The sequence below is a fragment of the Populus trichocarpa genome, chromosome 1 (genome assembly GCF_000002775.5).
Source record: "Populus trichocarpa isolate Nisqually-1 chromosome 1, P.trichocarpa_v4.1, whole genome shotgun sequence".
Lineage (NCBI taxonomy): Eukaryota > Viridiplantae > Streptophyta > Magnoliopsida > Malpighiales > Salicaceae > Populus > Populus trichocarpa.
The window spans coordinates 23,041,420-23,068,454 of NC_037285.2; the positions used below are offsets into that span (position 1 = coordinate 23,041,420).

At 35.9% G+C, this 27,035-nt stretch overlaps 1 protein-coding gene and 1 long non-coding RNA gene across 2 annotated transcripts; one reads left to right on the forward strand and one right to left on the reverse strand.

The window, feature by feature from the left end:
• Positions 1 to 201: 201 nt before the first annotated feature.
• Positions 202 to 3,632, reverse strand: LOC7478508 (protein CIA1). The gene is made up of 9 exons (XM_002299752.4): positions 3,205 to 3,632; positions 2,895 to 3,113; positions 2,694 to 2,755; positions 2,474 to 2,539; positions 2,258 to 2,329; positions 1,567 to 1,629; positions 1,269 to 1,338; positions 1,068 to 1,151; positions 202 to 552 (listed from the first exon to the last, which is right to left on the reverse strand). The coding sequence occupies exons 1-9, from the start codon at positions 3,547 to 3,549 to the stop codon at positions 481 to 483; spliced, it is 1,053 nt and encodes a 350-aa protein (XP_002299788.2). The 5' UTR covers positions 3,550 to 3,632; the 3' UTR covers positions 202 to 480.
• Positions 3,633 to 22,690: 19,058 nt separating this feature from the next.
• Positions 22,691 to 23,401, forward strand: LOC127904905 (uncharacterized). The gene is made up of 2 exons (XR_008058335.1): positions 22,691 to 22,955; positions 23,056 to 23,401. It is a non-coding gene; the product is annotated as an uncharacterized LOC127904905 (long non-coding RNA).
• Positions 23,402 to 27,035: the final 3,634 nt, after the last annotated feature.

The window sequence follows — 27,035 nt, forward strand, 5'->3', positions numbered from 1 at the left end:
AGCCGACTTCATTTTGAAGCAATTCAAGATATTTTATGGACAGATATAAAGCAGAAAAAGGCAAACACTGAACATCTCGTCATTACAATTCAAGCAGAGAGAGAGAGAGAGAGAGAGAGAGAGAGAGAATCAATTAGCCATTAATATACAAACAGCAAGCCTTGTAAGCAGGAGGAAAATCAAGAGAACACAATATAGAAATATAGGAAATACCGAGGTCCGGATGTTTTCTATTGAATTTAGTTCTGGTAGACTATACAGTCAATTCGAACATTCCAGTCATACATCACTCCAAAAGAAGATTACAAACACAAATGCTTTATTTAATATGGAAACCAGCAAATGGCTTCCATGAGAGAGCGATTTCAAGTCGAACTAAGGCCATCTATCACACTGATCAACTAATAAGAAGAGATTAACAAGGGATATATCTAATAACATCAATCTCTTGGTCTCACAAGCTGTGCCAAGTATAAAAAATCAGGTCAGAGTTGCCAGCTCCCATATCTTTATTGTCCCATCATCACTTGTGGAAGCAAGCAGCCCGGTTTCCTAGCAAAAATGACAATCATATACAGAACACATTAAGAATACAGTCGTAACTTCAACACTAACCATTAAACCCACATGAATACATAACAAGCCCAACACCATGCCACCCCGCCCTTGCCCCCACCCACACGCACACAAGAGAAGAACAAAAATCAAGACATGGTTTCAAATTTTAGGAGTGCTGGAAGCTTGCGCTGATCCAGTGGGTTGTTTGTTGGAACCACCTGCAGGGTCACCAGCAGCCCATGATCAAGTGACAGGATGGTTTTTCTTTTTCATTATTTTTTCTGTGCAGGGTACAGTAGTGTAGTATGCTTCAAGTAATATATAATGTCAGGGTGAGCAGGGAAATATCTATTCAGTTTACCAAGACACTTGAATGGAAAGCATTACTAGATCGCCACAGAATCCAAGAATCTACAAACAACCCTGCTTCTCATTCCTCTCATCATATCCATTATACAAAGATAGCTATATGCATAAATTTAATCTCACATATCCAGAACAAATCTTACCCCAGGGCCCCATTGCACTGAGTTTATGTCCATTTCATGAGCCTTTTCCCTTTTCAACAACAGTTTATATGAAGGACCATCAACCTGTAACAAACACGCAATTGTCTCATTTGATTTTTCATTACATGAAGGATCGTTGCACTTTCTATGTTAAATTGAATCGGTAGATATAATAGATATGAGGATATAAATCTTGAATACCAAACCATCTTTGCTCTCCACGAAAAACCGCAGTGCATCATCAGCTGCTCCACTTGCTATAATACCTTCCCTATTCAAGTGTGAAGAGGTGTAAAAACTGAGAATTTAGGGGGAAAAAAACTGTGCAAAAAGACAAAGGATAGCCCAGAAAAAGTCTAGAAGAGCATCCAATGACAACAAAACACAAGAAAGGAAGGTAACGGTGGTTCGAAATTGAAGAGCACAACAGCAGCCAAAAACCAAGTAAAACCATGAGTTGGACATGATAATTAGTAAACTTAATTTGCAGGGCTGCTACCTTGACCAATGAACTGAAAAGATTGTTCTATCATGATAACCCGAGAGAGTGCAAAGGTGATTCCTGAAAAACAAACCAAGTTATCAATAAGTGTTGCTTTGTGTTTGGGCATGTATGCTGCACAATCCAAAAAGAAAGGCCTATAGTTTCACCATAACAAACAGAGCATGAAAATGAATAATCGATCCCTCAGGGAATTTAATCCCAAATCTATTACTCCATTCTTTTTTGTAACCAACATAACTAAATAAACTTTAATAAAACCAATAAATAGGATATGTTGATGAACATGGAAAGACATTCTGGACATCCTAAAATAAGGTGCAACTCTAATTTGGGATGGAGATCATATGGTACAATTCTCTCACATTGCATAAATCTCACATCATTTCACATGGTAAATGTATCCTAAGAGCACCATAACCAATAATCTATCATCAGGTGCGAAAATACTAATAACTGTTATCATGCAGCCTACCACTTAGCACCACCATAATTTCCATCACGAATTTCAAATATTTCTGTCATGAGTTTCATCCACACTTGATTCAAAGCCTTTTCTTTACTTGAATTCTAACATTAACAAGAACAAATTCTATAACTGATTAAAATTCATCCAAGGAACATTTCAATATGCTGTAATAAAATGAAAAGTAGAAGATCCATTATGCATAGAGAACATGTTTCTCACCAAGAAACAAGGTCATTGCCTGATTGCATCCCTCCAACATCTGTTTCCCATATTTTTAGTGTAAGATCATCACTGCAAAATCAATCCAAAAACACCTGTTCAATTCCCTTCCATGAACAGCTCTGTTTTTTTCACCTAAATTACTTTTTTTTTAAAAATCACCCCAATCAATGATCATCAAAATGAAAAAGAACAGAGAAAAAAAGATTTACATACCTACAGGTAACCATTCTGTTTCCTTCAGCATTAAAAGCAAGTGCCCAGACAGTAGAAGAGTGACCACTGAGTAGAAATCAACCCTTTTCCAATTAGATAAACTCGTCATATCATAAAACAAGAGTTGATAATAAACCAACAAATAACATGAACTGAGTAACACAAATTTCAATCTATGTAAAACCTATATATATCAGCTACAAAAGGAGAGAGGTAGTACTTGTTAGATTCACCTAAGGATTGAACACAATGCCAATCACCAGTACCATCCTCAGCCCAAACCTGTAATTCTACCAAAAATTCAACATTGTTCTACATTTTCTTAAACTGATTTCGAAAGCAGCAACGAAACATTTACACAATCTTAGTCGTTGAAGAGAAAATAAAAGATGGGATAAGCAAATTTACCCACAAAGAGTACCTTAACAGTGTTATCATAGCTACAAGAAAACAAAACATCCATAGTTGGATGCCATTTAACCATTTTAACATCTTGTGTATGTCCTTGCAAAACTGAAACACACTCAAATTCATTCCCAGGCATCACTTCCCATATCCAAACAGTCTTATCCCTACTACACGTCGCCAGGAGCGAACCTGATGCATTCCAACTCACACACTTCACTTCATTTTCATGACCCTATTGTTCAAAACCCATAAAAAAAATTAGCATCTTTTTACACCATTCTGCGGGAACATATACCAAAAGTTGAGATTTTTAAATAAAATACCTCTAAAGTAGAAACGCATTCGAAATCACCGCCAATGTTCTCCCAAATGGCGGTGGTGGCATCAAAGCTGGCGGTGGCCAAAAATTTCCCACAAGGAGACCAGGCACAAGACCGAACAGTTCGAGTGTGGGTTTCTTCCAGAACTGCCTTGCAATGCCAAAGGCGATTGGAAGGAGTCTGCTCCCAAATTCGAACAGTCTTATCGCCACTACAAGAAGCCAATACAGGAGGATTATTAGAAGTTCCGGTGGCCGGATTCCAAGCCAAGCTCCAAACCCTATCGGAGTGTCCTGCCAGGGTTTGAATCTCCTTCAACTCCATGTTGCCATCGCACAAATCCTCCATGGTCAAAATCAATTCGGCTTCCCGATGTTAAGCTTCTATACGTCTCTCTCTCTCTCTCTCTTAATTACCTTATGTAATTTTAGAGGATCTCCATCTAAATAGCTAAATTAACGAGCTAAATTAATAAAATAATTTTTTAAATAATATTAATATAGTTTTTTTAATTATATATATTTTAATAATAAAAAATTATTTAAAAAAACCATTTATATTTTAATATATTTTATATTAAATTAATTTTAATATAATTATATATCTAATTTAGATATTTTATATATAATATAATTATAATGTTATTAATTATATTTTTAGTTTATTAGAAGAATGACCAGCTTGACACTCTTCCTTGTAATTTTTATTATATTTTTTTTTAATAAAAAGAACGACATTCATTTAGTATAACTCACCAAATTTGTAATCCCCGTTAAGATTCTATTGAATTTAATAATTATTTTATTTAATAATATAATAATAAAAATAAAATTTTTAAAAATTAAACATCAACCAAAATAAAATGATATTTATTTAAAATTACAATAACCTTATATAAAACAAACTAAAATAAATTATGAAAAGTAATTCAAAATCAATTAAATATTAAAAAAAATATCTAAAAAAAAATTTAAAAAATATAATTAAAAAATAAAAAAACTATTTGATATTGTTATTAAACCTAATCTAGTGAGTATCCTTGAAATCTTCCGATTCGATTCCTTACCTAACTAGAGCTTAAAATTAATTTACATGGAAGTTGTTTCTACGTGACCTAGTAGACTTAGCTTATTCAAAGCCAATCAGATCAGGTAAAGATTTCAAGATTAGAATTGAGTAAGGGCAATGGTTGAGCGGTAAAAGCGTGATTTTATTTTTTTAGAAAATTAAAGATAATATTTTTCTAATATTAAGATAATGATATATTGAATTAATATAGGTTTCATAATTTAACTCACCAATCAAATATTAAAATATTTGTTTGAGATTGCAATAATATTACAGAAAATAAATAAAAATAAAATTATAACCAAACTATTTCAGAAACAATAAAATGTTGAAAATAAAATTAAAAAGTTAAAAAAAAATGAAATTAGAAAAAAAAAGAAAAAAAAAAGGTCCGTCTAAACCCTAACTTTTTTCTAATCGCATTGGTATGTGAATCCCAAATCTAGTACTCCGTTTCTTTTGAATTTATCTAATTAAGATACTCCATTTATTAAATGTGTTGTCCTCCAATTCTTTCCATAAAAAGAAAAAGTTATATTTAGAAATTATAAAATTAATCAAAATATATATAAGCTGATTAGTAAATCAAATAGTTGATCATGGACAAAAGGTAGTCAAATAGTTGCCTCCGCTAGGACAAGTAAACGTGCTCGTTTCATCATCATAAGCATAACTATAAGCTTCAGGACACTGCTGCTTGAAAATCGATCGGCTGAATGAAGATTTTTTCCAGTCTTTTTTTAAGAGATTTGAGGTGAGCAAGAAACACTATATATATATATATTGAAAAGATTGTGTGTGCAAATTAATATTAAATTCGCATCACTCGACAGTCGCAGCCTGTGGAGAAATTAAACAGATGAATCGAGAGGAGAAATTAACAGGAGATTGGTCAAAAGAAATACATTTAAAGATACACAAGGAAATAAAATATTTTTTAAATGATTTGATTGTAACTTCCTTAATTGTTTGATGAATTATTAGAGATTATTCTTAGAATTTGTGCAGGATTTATAAGGCATATATATTGAAATCCATATTCAGGTGTTCTTCTTCTTCTTTTTTCGGAATCAAGCAAAATACCTGACTGGGCTAGTGGGGATGAGTTAGACCTTGTCAGGTCAACTACAAGATTTATTTTTTATTTAGAATAAAGTTATTTTATTTTAAAAATATTAAAATAATATTATTTTAGAGTTAATTTAGATTAACTCGAAAAATCGTGAACCTTAGCCAGTTTGATAACCATGAATGTTTTGGATGTATTACACAATGTATATAATATTCATGTCCAGAGCTTTTACATACCTCATATTGATTTTTTTTTAAATTAGAACTTTTTCAAAAAAAGGTTTTGAAAAAATAATATGACCTTAAAAATTTTGCTGAGGAAATAGCACATCTTATGGAGATGTGCAGTTGAGAATAGCGTAATCTGTAAGTTATGTTATTTCCACTGACATAACTCAAATATTTTTTTATTAAAATGTTTAGGTTGCGAACAACATAACCTATGTAATTTCTTGAGATTGCACTGTTTCCAACAAGAAAACTTGCATATTTAACTTTTTTTTGGTTGTATTGTTGGCAACAATTATTATACACAAAGCAAAATTGTACGGGGAAAGTCCTGTTTATCAAGATTTATTATACTGTGGATTGGAGCAGTGCTAGTAAAAGTCCTGTTCATCAAGATTCATGACACTATGGATTGAAGCAGTGTAATGGTAGAGCTGTCATTGCTAGAGAGTTGCAAAAACTACAGGAGAAGGGTGGGGTTGTCTTTTCATTGGGATATAGCGTTTGGCATTGAAGGGATAGTTTGGGAGAAAACGGTCAATGCAAATTTTAGTGGAGCACGGTATGGCTGCAGGTTCCAGGCTGCAGACACCTGGCACTTGGGCTGCCATGCCCTGCCACAGAGAGTTCCAAAGGTTGCAGGGGGGTGTGTGAGGTTGTGCCCCAAGCTGAAGACACCTGGCGCTGAGGCTGCCATGCCCTGGGTGCTAGGGCCAGACCCGCGCGCTGGATCTGCAAAATCGTGCGCTTGGCCTAGGTGCTGACTAGCACGCAGGTCTGCAGACCGCAAGCGCGCGAGTCTGGCCCTAGCACCTGCGTGCTAGTCAGCACCAGGCCAAGCGCACGATTTTGCAGATCCAGCGCGCGGGTCTGGCCCTAGCACCCAGGGCATGGCAGCCCCAGTGCCAGGTGTCTTTAGCTTGGGCCACAGACCAGCATGAAGGAACAAACTTGAAGGATAAAGTTAGTACAAAGCTTTTCTCTATCATTGAAATGTTTTGTTTGTCATATAAGCTTCATATGTCTTTTGCAGCTTAGATTTGAAAACTTTATAACATATTTATATACACTGTAACTTTTCTAGAAGTGTTTGGATGAAAGTTTTGAATTAGTGGAGTATCCAATGTTGTTTACTGAACACACTAGACTTGTTACTTCTGCAATGGTTTGAAATATTAGTGCCAGACAAATTTCAAAGATTAGCTTGGAGACTAATCTCCAGTAGTATTTACTACTTGGAGTATTTGGTTATTGAAGAACAAAATTGTTTTTGAGGAGGGAACTATAAGCTTGTTTCTCCACTATCCTTTATCGGGTTACTATTTAGTTGTATACTCTGAATTTAAACTTCACTTATACAGGAAATGACCTTTTAAGATCTTCTGATGACATCAAATTATGATGTAATAATAAATCTTAGGTAATCTTTTTGTTTTTGTTGTAGTAGATTAATTTTATTATTTTTCCTAAATTTGTTCCTTTTTTTTGTTATGTTTCTATATTTTATCTTGGATGTTAACACCTTTTTAATATACTCTGGATAATTATATATATAAAAAAACAATTCATATTTCCTGCACCATTAACATCATCCAGGTATGATGCTCGTTTCAAAGCCTCTTAATTAACGGCAATAATTACCTGACACGGAGTAGGGCCATGATGATTTCTTTGAATGCCAAATCCAAGCTAGGTTTTAAGATGGAACCACTACCATGCTGTTTAAAACAAACAAGCCAGATGAGTATGCTTCATGGAAAAAGTGCAGTGATATGATTATCTCTTGGATTCTTAATTCGCTCACATAAGACATTGCGGACAATGTCATTTTTTCAGCCACATCACAAGTGGTATGGGAAGACTCTCGGGATCATTTTTCACAAAGCAATGCTCCTTATCATTTTTCAGATTGAACGAGATATTTCTTATCTTACTCAAGATCAGATGACTGTTGCGGTTTACTACACAAAACTTAAAGGATCCTATAATAATACCATTTGTTCTTGTGGGGCAGACCATAGAAGACACCGACTGATGCAGTTCCTCATGGGACTCAATGACACCTATAGTGCCATTCAGGGTCAGATTATGTTGATGAACCCATTACCTGACGCTGCTAAGGCCTATGCTTCTGTTATGCAGGAAGAGAAGCAGCGTAGCCTGAGGAGTATTCATGAAATATTAGATAATTCTGCCATGGCTGTGCGGAAGGCAGAATCAGTGGCCCTGGCTGCTAGACGTGGACAATGTGCTCATTCTCGTTCTTTATCTGCTAACCCTTGCATTGCTCTTACTATGATTGTGGTCATCATATGCGAGAAACCTGTTGGAAACTGAATGGATATTCACCATAACACCCTAAAAATCCATCCAACAAGTTTGCTCCAGGCAGGCTCAGTTCAAGCGCAATAATGGCACTCAGTTTTCTACTAACAATGTTAAAAAGGGTTAGCTCATGCATGAGGCATCTTCAGTTATGACTGGATTTTCAGATTTGCATATTCAGCAAATACTATCCATCATACAGGGGAAGGGCACAATACTTGACACGATCAAAAGATTGATGTCTTATCCCAAGTGCAGGAATGTCGAAGTAATAAATAATCCGGTAAGACCGGAGTCAAACTACATAAAGTTTAACTATATAAATTATAAATAATAATAATAATAATGAGTTAAAGAGAATTTTGAGATGTGAGATTAATGTGAGGATTAAACAATAATAAAAATAAATGTCAAGGTTAGAGGATCCACTAATGATATTTCAAATAAGTATAATATAAATTCCTTTTATTACTCAACTGGAAACCACACACAAAGGAGGTTCCAATCGGATGATTTGTCATTAATAGCTCATTATAAATTATTAACATGATCATATTAGTTATCTTATTTAAGTAACACCAATACTTTTAAATATTGTCAGGAATTCATGATGCTAACTTATGTTAACAACAAATCAAGTTCCTTTCATAGCACAGGTGTCGGTTATACCATACAGTTGGCTATGAAGGATCACACATTTATTGTACCAAGTGTTATACAACATAAATCTAGATTAACCATTTAACAAGTAAGGTATTAAGAATTAATAAGATAAAAATGATAAGACATGTTAATATCAAACTTTCTTGGATGTAAGCATTGAAGTCCATATTGAGTTTATATTATACATATCCTAACACCATTAGTGAAACCTTTTTACCTTGACATATTAAACTTAGCTAAACATTATGAAGAATGTCGTACGTGTGCGACGTCGCGGTGATCGTCCTCCACACTCAAATGTGTGTATCTGGAAAATATGGGGAGACAAGAAATTCTTGTCTCTTATCAGTGGAAAAATGGAATGAGAGTCGCCACCTAATATTTTGTGTAAACCCCGGGAAAAAAATAATAATAAATAAATAAAAGTGAAGAAATTCATGTATATGATTAAATAAAAACAGAAATTCAGAAATTTTTGAATATAAATTTCTGGGCGAAATAATTCGAGACATTATAATAAACCTGGTACTGTTGAGGGTTAGATTTAATTGAAGAGAATAATGCACTTAAAGGAAAAAAAAGGGGGTCTAAATGTAAATAAGGGAAAATATAGAGTATAAATACTCTCTCCTCATCAAAAAAAATCTGTAGGAACCATAAGGAGAGAAAATAGGGAGTTTTATACCCATTCTCGAGAAATCAAGAGAGAAACACTAAAATTTTAAGAACCCATCCAAGATTAAGAGCTTAAAGATGGGATAAACACTTGAGAGCAAAGGATTACCAAGAAATTGAACAAGAAGAAAAGACAGGAGAGGAATTGAACAAGAAGAAAAGAAAAGAGGGAGTTGAGAATCTTCAACTGGTTGAAGATCAAAATCTTAATTTGTACCGGGTAAGGTATTCTAAACTTGATCTAAAAAAAAAATCATTTTTTTAAATTCGATAAAGAATTGATGCCTTGATATTGAATCATAGGTTAGGGTTCTTAGACATAAATTGGGGAAAAAATACTTATTATTGAGATTAAGTTAATTCATGTGTGTGGTATGTAGTTTATGAAAGTATTGTGTGAAGGGAAGGGGGAGACGAGTCTGGACAGACTTGTCTCCTAACTTTCGATGAGATGTCGGGTAGGAGGATGAGGGGATTAGGATCGGGTTCCTCATAGAAATTGTAGATTTGAATGTTAGCTAACTAAGGAAACTGGTCTTGCTCAATTTGGAAATGTAAAACTCCAGTTATGGGTTACCAATTGAGACTGAGTTGTGACTGATTATGTAGGGCAGTAGGACTAATTAGTAAATGAACACTTTTGACTATCTTGAAGGCAAAACTGGGTTCTCCTCCCTCAGAGAACTAGTAGCCTCGTGTCTTAGCTTTCCAACGAGATCAATCTCAGTTAAAATGGAGTTTTAGAACTTTGGATATAGTTAAAAATCTGATGAGTGTTCAGACAGTAACAGTTGAAAATTGGACAGTAACAGTTCAAAGTTAGACAGTAACAGTTGGAAGTCAAACAGTACCAGTTCAAAGTCAGACAGTAACGGTTGGAAAAGTCAGACAGTAACGGTTGGAAAAGTCAAACAGCAACAGTTCAAAGTCAAACAGTAACAGTTCAAAGTCAAACAGTAACAGTTGAAAATTGGACAGTAACAGTAGACTTTCATGTTAATACTATAGATAAGAATATAAAAGAATTGAGTCATACAAACACTTGTGTATTGAGATATTAACTCTGAAAATATACATGATATATGTATGTATGTTATTATGAGGAAATGAACATGCATAGAAAGTAACATATGAGTAATGGATGAATATGAATTCTCTATAATATCGGCTTGAAAGAATCGTAACAAAAAAAAAAAAAACTTCCTTGTGATTCAGGAGGAGCAACCAGGATCGGATCTTCTGTTAGGGGAGGTCGCGAGACAGGCGAAGCAGGTGCGTGATTTTTCATCCTATTTGCACTTATACAATTTAGAATCCTTCTGGTGAATGCAATTATAATAAATATCGTGTTCAATGTAAATAAAGCCTAGTGTATTTACAAGATTAGCTTCGGCTAATGGCATCCGTGATGGGATTGCCGGGATATGATTTACATGATTAGCTTCGGCTAATGGCATCCATGATGGGATTGCCGGGATATGATTTACATGATTAGCTTCGGCTAATGGCATCCGTGATGGGATCATGATTAGCTTCGGCTAATGGCATCCGTGATGGGATTGCCGGGATATGATTTACACGATTAGCTTGCAAGGTCACCCAGTTTATGCAAGTAAATAAGATTATTCAATTAAGAATATACAAATGGGTGTTAATTGGGTTTAAAAGATTTAAAAGCAAAATATAAGTTCTTTGTTAGAATTCTCATGGATTCGATAGAAAGTTAATACTTCATTCGTATTCATTACATGAGCATACATATATTCTTTATCAACATAATGGTATGTTTATTTATGTAATAGGTCCATCAAACATCCAGGAAGATCATTAGTTTAGGACTCTACCTTGCAAAATTTATGTAAATATTTAACTTAAAACAAAAGGGAATTAACGTGTTTATGTAGTATACTTTTGTGCAAGCCTTGATGTATTTATAAAGGTTCAGCTTAACATGTAGTATTTTAGTTATCTTGTAATTAACCCTTTTGAAATATCTAAGAACACTTCTTATATTGTAAATACTTTCTTTGCATGTTAGTATTCCTTTTCCTTTAAATTTTATGATATAATTGTGTTGGACTATGTTCATATTGAACTTACTCGTAGGATATATATATATATATATATATATATATATATATATATATATATATATATGTGTGTGTGTGTGTGTGTGTAGATTGTATGAGGTGTGGAATTATGAGGTTTGATATGAGGTCCGGAATTAAGGGACCTTGTGATGATGGGTCGTTTGAGTAAACTGATAGTAGTCGATAACTTGAGATGTCCTAAATGCAAACGAAACTCTGCCGAAATTAAAAAAAAAAAAAAAATTACCCTCAAATAAAGAGGATATGTTGGAATCTTTTAACATTGATTATGTCGGGACTATTACAGTTGGTATCAGAGCCCTGGTATAGGTTCTGGGAAGAAATCAAAAAGGGTTGTTGATGTTCATTAATTTATTGCAGGATGGTACGTACCCGTCAAGAGATTAGAACAGATCTATCCACTGCAGGGAGGGGGAATAGAAATATAGACTTTTCTGAGGGGCAAGAAGAGAGCCCTTTGGAAGATACTGCTTCACATGCACCGGTAGTATCGACTCAAGCAGGGCATGAAGAATCGTCGGGGCCTCAAATTAGATAGGCACCAAGGCAAACTGGGGATGTTCGGCCGACCACGTCAGCCCCACGGGAACGAGTAGAGGAGCCCCCTCAGACTACACCTGCAGGGCCATCTGTTTCTTATGTTGATCCGATGCTCTTGGCCCAGCTAGTCAAAGCAGTAATGGAAGGTATGGCTAATGCTGCCACTCCTATGCCAGCACCCCCACCTGTACCCATCATACCAACCGTTTCAGAAGCAGCTACAACTACTAATGACGTGGTACAACTAGTTCGTTTGGTGAAAAGTATGAGAGAAATGGGTTGTGAACCCTACTCAGGTGAACAGAATGCTGAAGTGGCAGGAAGGTGGATTAGAAAGGTGGAGAAAACCATGATTCAAATTAAGATACCACATGATCTGCGGGTAGATTGTGCTACTCAATTACTATCAGACGGTGCTATGACTTGGTGAGAGATAGTTCAGTTGAGGAGGGCTACAGAAACCCTATCCTGGGATGACTTCAAGATAGAGTTTGAGAATCAATATTACTCCAAATATCATCGAAAGATGAAGGAACAAGAATTCCTAGCTTTGAGACAGGAGGGAATGTTAGTACTCGAGTATGAGAGACGATTTCATGATCTCTCACTATTCGCACCACATTATGTCCCATCAGAACAACACATGATAGAAAAGTTAAGGGATGGCTTCAGACAAGAATTGAAGTAGGGGTTGATTGCTTTGCAATTCAAGACAGTAAGGGAACTGATTGAAGCAGCACAGGCCTTGGAGGCTTGTATGGAAGAAGGCCAACAGAGTCATGGGGGTGCAGGAAAACGAAAGGATATGGAATTTTTAGGCAGGCCACCACTTCCAAAGAAAGGTAGAGGCGAACAGTTCCTTCAATTCAAAAAGAAAGGGGGGGACGTCAACTAGCTTCCGACTAGGATATCAGTGGGAGGTCGGGAAGTGGTCAGACCCGCTCCAGGGTTATAGCTGCAAGGGGGCATAATGATCAGAAGGAAATTGGCTACCCTCGATGTGCTCAGTGTGAACAAAGACACCCTGGGAGTTGTATGGTTTCTCCTGGACGATGCTATATATGTCGAGGAGAAGGTCATAAGTGGAAAACCTGTCAGTACTTGGGAATAGGATGTCATCACTGTGGTGAGAAGGGTCACTTTAAAATGGAATGCCCCCAGTTAAACACTGAACAGCCTCAGAGACATAGGCAGCAAAGTCAGAGTCATCAGCAGTCTATCACAGTAAATAGACCGGGAAGGTCAACTCAGTCAGGAGCTAACTCAAATAGGGGACGACCTAGAGTGCAAAATGAAAGGGATCAAGGAAGGGTTTTCCATATGACCCAGGAGGATGTCAGAGCAGCATCAGATGTGGTGGCAGGTATGCTGCAAATGAATGACTATCAAATGCATGTTTTGTTTGATTCTGGTGCCACTCACTCCTTTATAGCAAATAAAAATGTAAAATGGAGTTTTAGAACTTTAGATATAGTTAAAAATCTGATGAGTGTTCAGACAGTAACAGTTGGAAATTGGACAGTAACAGTTCAAAGTCAAACAGTAACAATTGGAAGTCAAACAGTAACAGTTCAAAGTCAGACAGTAACGGTTGGAAAAGTCAGACAGTAACGGTTGGAAAAGTCAAACAGCAACAGTTCAAAGTCAAACAGTAACAGTTCAAAGTCAAACAGTAACAGTTGGAAATTGGACAGTAACAGTAGACTTTCATGTTAATACTATAAATAAGAATATAAAAGAATTGAGTCATACGAACACTTGTGTATTGAGATATTAACTCTGAAAATATACATGATATATGTATGTATGTTATTATGAGGAATTGAACATGCATAGAAAGTAACATATGAGTAATGGATGAATATGAATTCTTTATAATATCGGCTTGAAAGAATCATAACAAAAAAAAAAAACTTCCTTGTGATTCAGGAGGAGCAACCAGGATCGGATCTTCTGTTAGGGGAGGTCGCGAGACAGGCGAAGCAGGTGCGTGATTTTCCCTCCTATTTGCACTTATATAATTTAGAATCCTTCTGGTGAATGCAATTATAATAAATATCGTGTTCAATGTAAATAAAGCCTAGTGTATTTACAAGATTAACTTCGGCTAATGGCATCCGTGATGGGATTGCCGAGATATGACTTACATTATTAGCTTCGGCTAATGGCATCCGTGATGGGATTGCCGGGATATGACTTACATGATTAGCTTCGGCTAATGGCATCTGTGATGGGATTGCTGGGATATGATTTACACGATTAGCTTGCAAGGTCACCCAGTTTATGCAAGTAAATAAGATTATTCAATTAAGAATATACAAATGGGTGTTAATTGGGTTTAAAAGATTTACAAGCAAAATATATGTTCTTTGTTAGAATTCTCATGGATTCGATAGAAAGTTAATACTTCATTCGTATTCATTACATGAGCATACATATATTCTTTATCAACATAATTGTATGTTTATTTATGTAACAGGTCCATCAAACATCCAGGAAGATCATTAGTTTAGGACTCTACCTTGCAAAATTTATGTAAATATTTAACTTAAAACAAAAGGGAATTAACGTGTTTATGTAGTATACTTTTGTGCAAGCCTTGATGTATTTATAAGGGTTCAGCTTAACATGTAGTATTTTAGTTGTCTTGTAATTAACCTTTTTGAAATATCTAAGAACACTTCTTATATTGTAAATACTTTCTTTGCATGTTAGTATTCCTTTTCCTTTAAATTTTATGATATAATTGTGTTGGACTATGTTCATATTGAACTTACTCGTAGGATATATATATATATATATATATATATATATATATATATATATATCAAACCTCATAATTCCACACACAATATATATATATATATATATATATATATATATATATATATATATATATATATTGTGTGTGGAATTATGAGGTTTGATATGAGGTCCGGAATTAAGGGACCTTGTGATGATGGGTCGTTTGAGTAAACTGATAGTAGTCGATAACTTGGGATATCCTAAATGCAAACGAAACTCTGCCGAAATTTTGAAAAAAAAAAAAAAATTACCCTCAAATAAAGAGGATATGTTGGAATCTTTTAACATTGATTATGTCGGGACTATTACATTTTGGTTACTAGGAACACTAACTGATCTTAGAGATCGGGTATGGAGACTGGTTGCGTAAAGGGAAGGTATTAGCACCCCAAATACGCCCTACCTAAGGTAAGCTGCATTGTTTAATTGTCTGATAAATGCTAAGGTTTCATTGTATTTCTAATTGTTGGTCTGTCTATGGTTTAAGAAAAGTCCTCCTCGGTAAAGAGGTCCTTATCTTATCGGGTAAAGCCTAACTGTTCTAATATCTATAAAAGAACTATTGTTTTAATATTAGGAATACGTTTTACGTGTAAATTCGTAATCCCTGATATAAAAAGAAAACAAAATAATTTTTTGGATTATTTTGAAATATTGGCCAAGTTCTCGTGACTTTAATAAACTGGTTATTAAAGCCAAAATGCATGCTAAAACATAAATTTTTTTTTTGAAGTTTTATTTGTTGTATGAAAATACAATATGATTTTTTTGCTTTTAGAGACTTGGGCGTATGCATGAAAACAAAAACATTTTTTTTTAGTTTTGATGAAAACCGGTATTTTAATACCGGATTTGTATTTTTACGATATAAAAATACAAACCAATATTAAACAAAATTTAGTACAAAATTACACGGGGAAATAAAAAATTTTCTTAAAATAGTATTTTTGAAATTTGTTTTTACTGGCCGGACCCGGCCCACTCATTTTAGGCTGGATCCCACTGCTGCATGAATAGTGGACGTGAATTATAATTCATGCCCACTGTTCATGCATGAACAGAAGGCGTGAATTAATTCACGCCTACTGTTCATGCAGTGAATAGCGGGGGAGGAGAAGAAGAAGAAGAAGGGGGGAGGAAGGCTGACCTGCGATGACGGTGGTCTGGTCGGCGTGAAGGGCAGCGTGGTGCCAGTGGTGGTGGCAGACGGTGGCTGAGGCGGCGGTCTTTCTTCTTCTCCCCTCTGCTTCTCTGTGCTGTTTTCTTCCTCTGTTTTTCGTTCTCTCTGTCAACATGGTTTCTTCCTTCTCTGCAGTGGATGTGTGGCCTCCCTCCTGTTCACAGTGGATCACGGTGGCGGGGGAGAGGCACGGCGGCAGCTGCTGCGGTTTTTTCTTCTTCCCCGTGTGTTGCCTCTGTCAATAACGTCCTCCTCTCTCTGTTTTATTCCTTCTCCCACTCTCTGGTTCTGTTGGCGTTGGCAGCGCTGATGGTGGCGGAATGGCGGTGCTGGATGGTGGTGGCCGAAGGCCACGGTGGAGAGAGAGGAGCAGCGGTGGTGCCCGGGGGTGAGGACAGTTCTTCTTCTTCTCTGTGTAGAGACCGCAGTTTCTGTTTTCTATTCCTTTCTCCCTTCTCTCGTCTCACTTCCCTCTCTGTCACTTCTCTTGCTCTCCTTCTCCAAAATTTTGCCCCCAGTTTTTTTTGTTTTCAACTACTCGAAACACCCGGCCATTTTTTGTTTACTCTCGTTTCTTTTCTCCTTTTTTCCTTCCCTCCTCTCTGTATTTATAGGCGCACAAAGAGAGGGGCACCTTACCTCTGCCACGGAGCAGGGTAAGGTGGCTACCCTGCCACTGTCTTGGCGCAGGGTAGGGGCGGAGCATGGCTGTCCACAAGGCAAGGCTCTCCTGGTTTTTTCATCATGGTGGCAGGGTATGTGTGGGTATGGGTAGTGTCGGGTTTCCTAGGCAAGTGGGGTGGAGAGAGAGAGCGGAAAAAAACATTTAAAATCTTCTTCTTCCCTGCCTCTGCATGCGTAGGGAAGAAGGAGAACAATGCGTTCAAAGTGTTCTGGTTTTTTTTTTTTTTTCAGAAAATAAAATGTAACTTGGAAGAACCCAAAAATGGGTTACGACAAAGAAGAGAAATATAAATAAACAAGATGAGAACATAATTATATAAGTATAGTAAATGAAATGAAAGACATAAACAAGATATTAATGAAACTATAACATGAAATAAAACTAGAACATTAAAACTACAAATAAAGAAAGCAAGTAAGGAAATGATCTTGATCTGAAAAACCAAGATGCCTAAATGCATGGCAAATGCCTCCTTTTATAGGCCAAAATTCATAACTATTGATTTGATGACTAATTGTTGAGTGGGTGACCACATCTTGACTTGATGACAATCCTTATCTTCTTGTTTGAACAAAACATCATTGCTAACATCAGAATTTGAACAGATAGTCTTCATGAAAGTTCTGGAAAATTGTCTCAGCTTTCCAACAAAATAAGAATCAGTATAGTTGGACTTCTAGAACTCGAGATATGGGATGAACACTGAAAAGTGTCTAGGCTGCAGGACAGATTCCGACTTCTCCGTTGTTGCTACCATTTGAACTCGAAAATGGAACTTTTAAATCTTGAACTCTTTATGAAAGTTTTAGGCTTATGTCTTAGCTTTCCATACATATAAACCAGACCTAAATCCAAGTTCTACAGCTCTAGTTATGATCCAATAACCGAATGGTGTTCCAGTTTGGATTGAACCAACATCTCTTTTCTAAGCTTAATCCTCTCTTTGTCTTCTCAATTTCAGTAGTTAAACTCATCAATCAATCCTTTGATTTATGTGATAGGCCTGCATTTAAGATGAACATTTACCATAAATTAAAGGTATTTTATATTATTAGACATGTTATTATAAAACATGCTCTAGTTAAGGAGTTATTGATACTTCAAGTGCAAAATGATGATATAAAACCTTGATAAAAATGCACTTTTAAGTACTAATTATTCTACTGCCTACATTATTCATCAATTCACATTGTCGCACCCTCCTGGCGGAGCGCGGTGATCCTCGATTGATTTCGGGGTCTTTTGTTTTGTTTTGTGAATAGGAGTCGCCACCTAGTATTATGGTCACTAGGAAACCTAACTGGTCTTTCAGAGATTCTAAGGCAAGGGACTGGTTGCGTAAAGGGAAGGTATTAACACCCCTAGTACGCCCTACCTAAGATAAGTTGCTTGGTGTTTGGTTTGCTTTATAATTGCTATGGTGTTGGTGTTTTCTAATCCTATCAGTTTTTTTAGGTTTGATTCAAACTAAGTTTATTAAGATAGAAATCCAAGGAGGTTCCATGTGCTTTAAAAGCTTATTTTCCCCTTAGTATTTCAAGATTTTGCGACTCGTAAATCGCAAGGAGGAGGGACAAAAATTTAGAAATCTAGGGTGCTTTAAAAGCCTTTTTTTTTTGTCTTAGTGTTTTATACTCTCACGGCTCGTAAACCGTGGAGTAAAAAATTGAAATGTCCTCGATTATAATCAAGGTTTCTTTCAAGGATGTGTGCGGATTTATTATTCCTAGAAAATTATTTTGGATATCTACCACTCCGGGTTTCTTTATCCAAATATTAACAGTGAATAATAACAAATTATTCCCAATAATATTTTGGATATTTGTCATTTAAGGATTTCTTTATCCAAACATTAGCGGTGAATAATAGATGAATTCCCCCCAAAATAAGATTTTTATATTTTTTGGAATATTGGCCAATACCCTTTGGAGTTTTACAAACATGTTGTAAAATCCAGAAATATTAGAAAACAAATTTTTTTGTGTGTTTAAGAAATCCATGCGAAAACACATTTTCAAAACTTCCAATATTTTTTGTATAAAAAAAAAGAGCATTCAAAACATGTTAGGGTATTGGCCGTATGCAACACACAAGAAAACGTTTTTTATTTGATCGAAACAAAAGCATCACGGTAATCACAAATAAAGACAACAAGTCATCACATATATTTCAAAAAAATAAAATAAAATCATAAGCCTTAAACATTTCAGCTAAAATAAAGCACGAGAAAAATAAAAAAAGGAAAGCACTCTAAAGCCAAAACTCATCAAATAGAATTTGATCCATCAAATCACTCAGAACCTAAACATAGCATGACCCATTATTTTCGACAGAAAAAAAAGTAAGTCCATATCACATAAAAAAAAAACAACCCTTTGAACCCAATCCTATGGCAAAACCCCTGACTCACGCCTCTCCCTTTTTTTTTTAAGCACTGCCATGTTCTTTTTTTTTCACACCAAAAAAAAGGAACGTGTAGTAAATACTAAGGCTAAAGGAAAATGCCTGCTATCTTATTTCTGCAAAGCAAAGCACAGGACAGCGTGAACCCACGAATCTGCCAAAAAACCAACAAAAATCCCTTAACTAGCAAGTGCTCTCCCTCATGTTTTTATTTTTTCTGTCTCTGTAAAAAAACAAACTGCGCCTATATGCCAACTATTCCTATGCAACGTTCTAACAGAGAGCACTCGGACAAAGAAATGAAGGAATGATGAAGACCCTTAAAGTTTAGAGTTCCCCTCAATAAGAGAGCAAAACAAACGCAGCTCTAACATAAATAAAAAATTCTTAACTCAAAGACATGGGAGGAACAGTGGGCAAGCATGCAAATTTATTGCTAAGATAGAAAACGAAGGTGCAAAACCAGAAGACAAAACAGTTTTTTAAACATAAAAAACAAGTACCTGCAGGTCTCACTGAAATGTTTTACTGCAGCAGCTGAAATATAAACCAAACGAACGTTGCTGTCAAAGTTTAGAGCAAAACCCCTGACTCCGTCTTGTTTTCTGCATTTTTTTCTACTGCCTCTCTCTTGCGTTTTTCTTCTCTTTCTTTTGCTGTTTTTCTCTCGTTCTCTATTCTCTCCTCTCTTTTCTTATTTTTCTCCTTTTTTCTCCTCTCTATTTTTTTTTGCCACCGTTAGGTCATTAGAAGGGCTTTATATAGTCTAATTATGTCTCTATTCAGGAAGGATTCAATGCATTAATCCTAGGACGCAAATCCCTACTGATTTGCAGTAAAAAAACGCAAAAAGGAAACTGCAATATTCTGATTTTGTGTTGGTGCTTTACGTCTGATTTCTTTCCAGTTTTAGAGGAGGGTGTGGCTCTTTTCTTTCCTTCCATAGGGCCAGCTGCTCCCTTTGAAATGAGGCAAGAAAAAACATGGTTGCAGCTCCAAAAATCAGGCATGATGATAAAGGAAAAACAGCAGGAATTTGCAGCGAAAAAAGGAAAAAATCAGATGGAGGGTGCAGCTGCAAAGTCTCATTTTCCTTATTCGGTGTGGAAAAAATCCTGTTATTTATGATGATTCAGCCCCCCTCTCCAGCTTTCAATATCCTTCTTCAATTCAACCCCTCATTTTAACACTTTTCGATTCAGTCCTTGGTCCAAAAAAAATCTTTTGAATCAGTCCCGCGAACTTGGGCTATATCCTTCCCGCGGCAAAATTTTCTGCCTTCATGTTAGATATTAAAATGGGAATATCTTGAGCTTCTGATATCTAAATCAAGTGATTCAAAATCCCAAATTCATCTATGCGTCTAGGACTACAACTTTGATGAAGGAGTCGAAGTGAGATAAAATCTTTTTACAGAACAGAATCTAGCAGTAATTTGGTTGGTCAAAAGGGATCTCCAAGTCTAACTCAAAAACTGACGAATGCCGAGAATCCTGATATGACTGAGAGTATGAACTAAGAACAAAAATCACAAAAACTAGGCCAAAAATAGAGTTTTTTTAGGGCAGACTCGGGTCAATATCCTTCTCGCGGCAGAATTCTCTACCTTTACGTTAGATATTCAAACAGGAATATCTTGAGCTTCTGATATCGAAATCAAGCGATTCAAAAGCCCAAAATCATCTACGCGTCTAGGAATACAACTTTGATGAAGGATTCGAAGTGAGATAAAATTGTTTTAGAGAACATAATCTGGCAGTAATCTAGTTGGTCAAAAAGGTTCTTCATCTGACAATGCTGAGCATCCAAATCTGACTGAGAATCTGCCCTAAGAACAATGATCCCTAGGACCTAATAAAGGTGTACATCAATTTTTCAACATGTCATGAGTGACAAAATATACCTAGAATGGTCAGATATCGTACGAAACCGAGTCAGAATCAGAGCCTAAGTTGGAACAAAAAATTACGACAGCAGCATAACCATTTTTTTAGTGCAAATTCTGAGGGATTTATCCAACTTTAAAGACCAGATAAAGAAGGAACAAATTTAGCATTATGAAGACTCCTGCTCTATCTAAGAAAACCTGACCACTTTGGCAGCAAAGGGGAAGGATAAAGAGAGCAAAAAATAGCTCAAACAGGGTTTCGAAAAAATATTTCTTTCTCTATTTTTGTCAATCTTCTAGCAAACATGAGCTAAACTCCAACACTCAGTTCAAAAGAGGTATACACCGTCTCCAGCACGTGGGGTCAAAAAATGAGTAACAACACACATCATGGAGTATAAAGCATTAACAAAGTAGCATAAAACAAGATTGAAAGACTCTCCTCATTGGCTGACCACTAGCTCTATTTAATTATCAATTTTTTTTACTTCAGCTACAATAATTTAATCACTTTACTCTAACTTTCACATTATTCCCCATGACAATTTACAGTAAATTTTTATTTCCCCCAAATTCATTCAAGAACCCTAACTTTTCAAATTTCAAAAATTCAATCAATTAAGGACTTTAAGCCATTAAAAATCAGATCAAAAGTCTTTAGAATGCCTTACCAAGCAAGTAATTAAACTCTAAACACTACCCAATTCAAGCCTCCAACTCCTTTTCTTATTTAATCTTCGTCGAACTTCCTTTCTCCTTTTCTATTCACCTTCACTAGATTTTTCTTCCTTCCAATTAATGCTTACTAAGCTTGTCGCACGGGTGCGGCGTCGCGGCGAAAACATCCACCCTCAAAATCTAATCTTATGTGGCAAATGTGTGGAGACAAGGAATTCTTGTCTTTTATTAGTGGAAAAATGGAATGGGAGTCGCCACCTAGTATTTTGGTCATTAGGAACTCTAACTGGTCTCAGAGATCGGGTACGGGGACTGGTTGCGTAAAGGGAAGGTATTAGCACCCCAAATACGCCCTACCTAAGGTAAGCTGCATTGTTTTATTGTCTGATAAAATCTAAGGTCATGTCGTGCTTTTTATTTGTTGATCCATCTATGGCTTAAGAAAAGTTCTCTTCGGTAAAGAGATCCTTATCTTATCGGGTAAAACCTAACTGGTCTAATGCCAACAAAGAAAATTTAATATCCGGAACACGTCTTACGTATAAGATCATAACCCCAGATATTAAAAGAAAACAAAATAAAATTTTTTAGAATTTTTGAAATATTGGCTTAGTTCTCGTGACTTTAATAAACTGGTTATTAAAGCCAAAATGCATGCTAATACATATTTTTTTTGAAATTTTCTTTGCTGTATGAAAATACAATATGATTTTTTTATTTTTTTGAGAGACTTGGCCGTATGCATGAAATCAAAACATTTTTTTTTATGTCTGGACGAAAACGTGGTATTTTAATACCGGATTTGTATCTTTACAGTATAAAAATACAAACCGGTATTGATTAAAATGCAGTAAAAATTGGCGGAAAATCACAGATATTTAAATAATTTCTTTGATAATTTTTTTTTTTATTATTATTATTTTGTTGGGCCCAACCCGGCCTATATAGCTGGGCTGGACCCCAGCCAACCTGCGTAGCTGGGCTGGATTCAGCCAGCCCAGCATGGTCACTGGCCCATGCCAGTGACCATCTTCAAAAAGGAATTCCCTTGTTGGGACTTGAAACCGGGTCTCTTGGATGAGATCCGGGTAAGCTGACCATCTAGACTGCAAGACATACTTTTAACCAACGGCACCATAATATTTTTTAGCCTTACATGGACAGGGCGAAGGTAATTAAATTACCTTCGCTCTGTTAACCATCTTTGTTGCAGTGCGAGAATGAAAAAAGAAAACAAAACAGAGCATTGTAACTGGCGATTTCTGGTGTCGGTTTCCTTATGTTTTCTTTCTGTTTTTTACATACTAACATGCATCATCTCATTTTGCAGGGAAACGGGGAAGGGCATCGAACATACCTGATTTTGAGAAGACGAAGGCGAAGACGATGGTGGTGCTGGGTTCTTTGCTTCACCGTGTCCTCTGTTTCTGTTCGGTTTGATTCCTCTGCTCTCCCTTTTGCTTTCTCAATATTTTTCTGCTCCCTCCTATTTCTTACATTTTCCCCTAAGCTGTTTCACTCCTATTTTTTTCAGTGTAGCCTCTCCTCTCTCTCCCTTTTTCTCCTCTCTGCGTTCGGTTCTTCTTCTGGCTTTTATAGCCAGAGGACGCGAGTGTTTTTGGTAAGCCGGCGTGCATCACGGTGGCGAGGGTTGTCAGCCGCGATACGCTCCCTTCTTGATTTGGAATCGGCTCCATTATCGCTGCCAACGTCTCCTTCCTTTATTATCACAGAATACCAGCTGTTGCAGGCAATGAAATGGTGGAAACGGCGCTGCTTGGGTTTCTTTCAATTTGGCCATTGAATGTTTTGCAGTTTTGTAATCAAATCCCCAACAAAATTGTAATTGGATCCCTTAATGTTAGCGCCTTTTCTAGTTTGGTCCTTGGTCTCGGATTGTTTCAATTAAGTCCCTAATTGACCATCAAACTTTAATAATTATACAATTAAACCCCTAATTTGGCCAAATCAACTCTTTCAAAATTATAATTGGACCCAGAACTTTAATTTGTCCCAATAAAAGCCTATGTTGACTTAACACTCAATTTTCTTACAATCCAACCCTCCATAAATTCAATTAAACCTTAGATAAAATTTAATTGAGTCCATAAACATCTGATTTTAGACTTTTCTTCCTCAACTTGAATTTTCTTTGTCAATAGGGTTCTCATCTGTCAAAAAATATACTGTCAAATTTTAACCTTTTACATTTTTGAACTTCTTCAACCAATTTTGGCATTTTTTCGGCATTCCAACATCCTTTTCTCGCTCCTATTATTTTTTGGATTTCTTTTAAATATTTTTTTGATATTTTTTGTATTTTCTCATTTTTTTATGGGAACCCAAAAATGGGTAACAACAAAGCTTGATTAATGTTTCCTCAAGATCTTCTCTTAAGATTTTATGTTTCCTTTACCATTTTTTTTTCTCTCTCACATGTAAATGGTAGTTTCCCCTCTTTCCTTTTTTTTCTCTCTTTTTTCTTCTTGCGCACGCGCGCGCGCGCCCACACACACACACACACACACACACACACACACACACATATATATATATATATATATATATATATATATATTAACTTTTTACCAAATTCCCTCTATATCCTTAATAGTAAATTTCTTTTTCCCGAGATAAAATTCCTAGATCCTGGTATTTGTCTATATAAACGTTTTACCCGGGTGAATTCGAATTTTATTTAGTTACATATTGATAATTTTATTTCTAGGAAACTCAATCCTAATAATATTTTATTCACTTTTCTTTAATTTTTTTGTACTTTGTTTATTCTAATGCTTATTTGGTACTTCTGATAAATCTATTCTATAAGCATTTAGATTGCTTTTCTGCCTAATTTTCAACCTGGGTTTACATTCTTCCCTTCTTATAAGAAATTTCATCCTCGAAATTTGAGTGATGTACTTGAGTTTATAAACAAGTTGGGAAATTTTCGTCTTATTTCTGATTCTCTCTCCCATGTTTCTTCCTCTATTTGTGAGCTTCGCCATAAGACTTTGATGATGGGAACTTTCTTATTACAAAGTTCTTTCTTGCCCTAATTGAGTATCTTTATCGGTCTTACCTCAAGTGTTAAGTCTTCTTTCACCTCCACTGGCACTTGAGGTAACACTCTCAAAGGGTCTACATCGGCTTTTCATAGCAAAGAAACATGGAATACATTGTGAACCTTGGCCAATTATGAGGGCAAGTTTATTTCATATGTTACGGGTCCAATACGTTTCAGGATTTTAAATGGTCCAATGAACCTCGGAGCTAACTTCCCCTTCATGCCAAATCTCAGCATGTGCTTACATGGAGCTTGTAACAATCCGGCTTTTCAAGCCCAAAACAACATTAATTTTTTTTTTGTATTTGAAACATATCGTGTTGGTAATCGGCAAACCTGTTCCCTCACATCATCAAGATACAGTCCATACATCAATAACAATCAACATTTCATTTAAAAGTGAATATTACATAAACATATAATATTGTGTTTGCATGATTAGAAGTTCACATTAAAATATACATGCATAGACATGAGTTTGTATTCTATCCTACAAATAGTCATCACGAATTTAAACAAAAAGGATCTAATAATAGTTATACATTCAATACATTGATTCATACAAAATACATCATGATTTAGAATGCAACTACATGATTCCTTGCAAAAGTAGGTTCCCGTGTATTGGGTTTTCTAGGCACCTTGTTGGTGTGACGTTCCTGCTGTAGTACAAAGCATTTACAATAATGCAATTACTTAATAATAATAATGATAAGAAACAGTCTGGCAATTTAATGAAGCATTAACATTATCTTATGTTTGAAGCGTGACATTTGTAGTACATATAAATGCACCAATTCTTGCAATCAGCTATAATCTTAAATCTGGCCATCCTCTTATGGCATCATTTGCCGAGGTTAATCGTTCACTCACCCGGACCATTCACTTCGAATGCCATCAGCCAAAGCTAATCAACCGTTTGTCCCGGTCGTCCATTCGGATGCCATTAGCCGAAGCTAATCATTCATTTGTTCCGGTCATCCATTCGGATGCCATTAGCCAAAGCTAATCAACCGTTTGTCTCGATCATCCCTTTAGATTCCATTAGTCAAAGTTAATCAATCGTTTGTCCTGGTCATTCTTTCGGATGCCATTAGGCGAAGCTAATCAATCGTTTGTCCTGATCATCCCTTTAGATGCCATTAGCCGAAGCTAATCATCCATTTGTCCCGGTCATCCATTCGGATGCCATTAGCTGAAGCTAATCATTCATTTGTCCCGGTCATCTATTTGGACGCCATTAGCCGAAGCTAATCAACCATTTGTCAACATTTAAGCATTTGGCAATCTGATATCTGAATTAACACAATACGATAAAATTCATGATAAAGTATTTCATTATTCAACGTTATTAAAAAGGAAGGTGAAAGTCACCTACCTGCAGTAGAAGCTCTACTCGTGCTCCCCTGTTGTTGCTGTTGCACTACACCGGTGGTCCCTCTTGCAGTCACATGCTCATCTCATAAATTTTTCTCATTCAAGGATATGTTTTATCTAATCATATCAACAGCTAATAGATCTTTCTTTCAATCATTTCTTTCTTTATATTTTATGTTTTTCTCATTACATCCATTAATGTTGTCATCCTTTATCCAACCATAGTTATCATTCCTTTCTTTATATTTGAACTGTTACTGTCCAACGTTACTATCTTGACATTAAACTGTTACTGTCCGACGTCTCCTCAGATTTTTAACTATATCTAGAGTTATAGAACTCCATTTCAAGCGAGATTGGTCTCTTTGGAAAGCTAAGACATGAGGTTACAAGTTCTTTAAAGGAAAGAGAACCCAGTTCTGCCTCTAAGACAGTCAAAATTACACATCAACAAACATTGGACTGTTATTGTTCAACTGTTACCGTCTTGATATCGAACTATTACTGTCCGACCTCTCCTCAGATTATTAACTATATCTAGAGTTATAGAACTCTATTTCAAGCGAGATTGGTCTCGTTGGAAAGCTAAGACATGAGGCTACAAGTTCTCTGAAGGAAAGAGAACCTAGTACAGCCTCTAAGACAGTCAAAATTGCTCATCAACAAACATTGAACTATTACTGTCCAACTGTTACTGTCTTGATATCGAACTGTTACTGTCCGACCTCTCCTTATATTTTTAACTATATCTAAAGTTATAGAACTCCATTTCAAGCGATATTGGTCTCGTTGGAAAGCTAAGACATGAGGCTACAAGTTCTTTGAGGAAAGAGAACCCAGTTTTGCCTCTAAGATAGTCAAAATTGCTTATCAACAAATATTGGACTGTTATTGTCTTGATATCGAACTGTTACTGTTCGACCTCTCCTCAGATTGTTAACTATATCTAGAGTTATAGAACTCCATTTCAAGTGAGATTGGTCTCTTTGGAAAGCTAAGACATGAGGCTACAAGTTCTTTGAAGGAAGGAGAACCCAGTTCTGCCTCTAAGATAATCAAAATTGCTCATC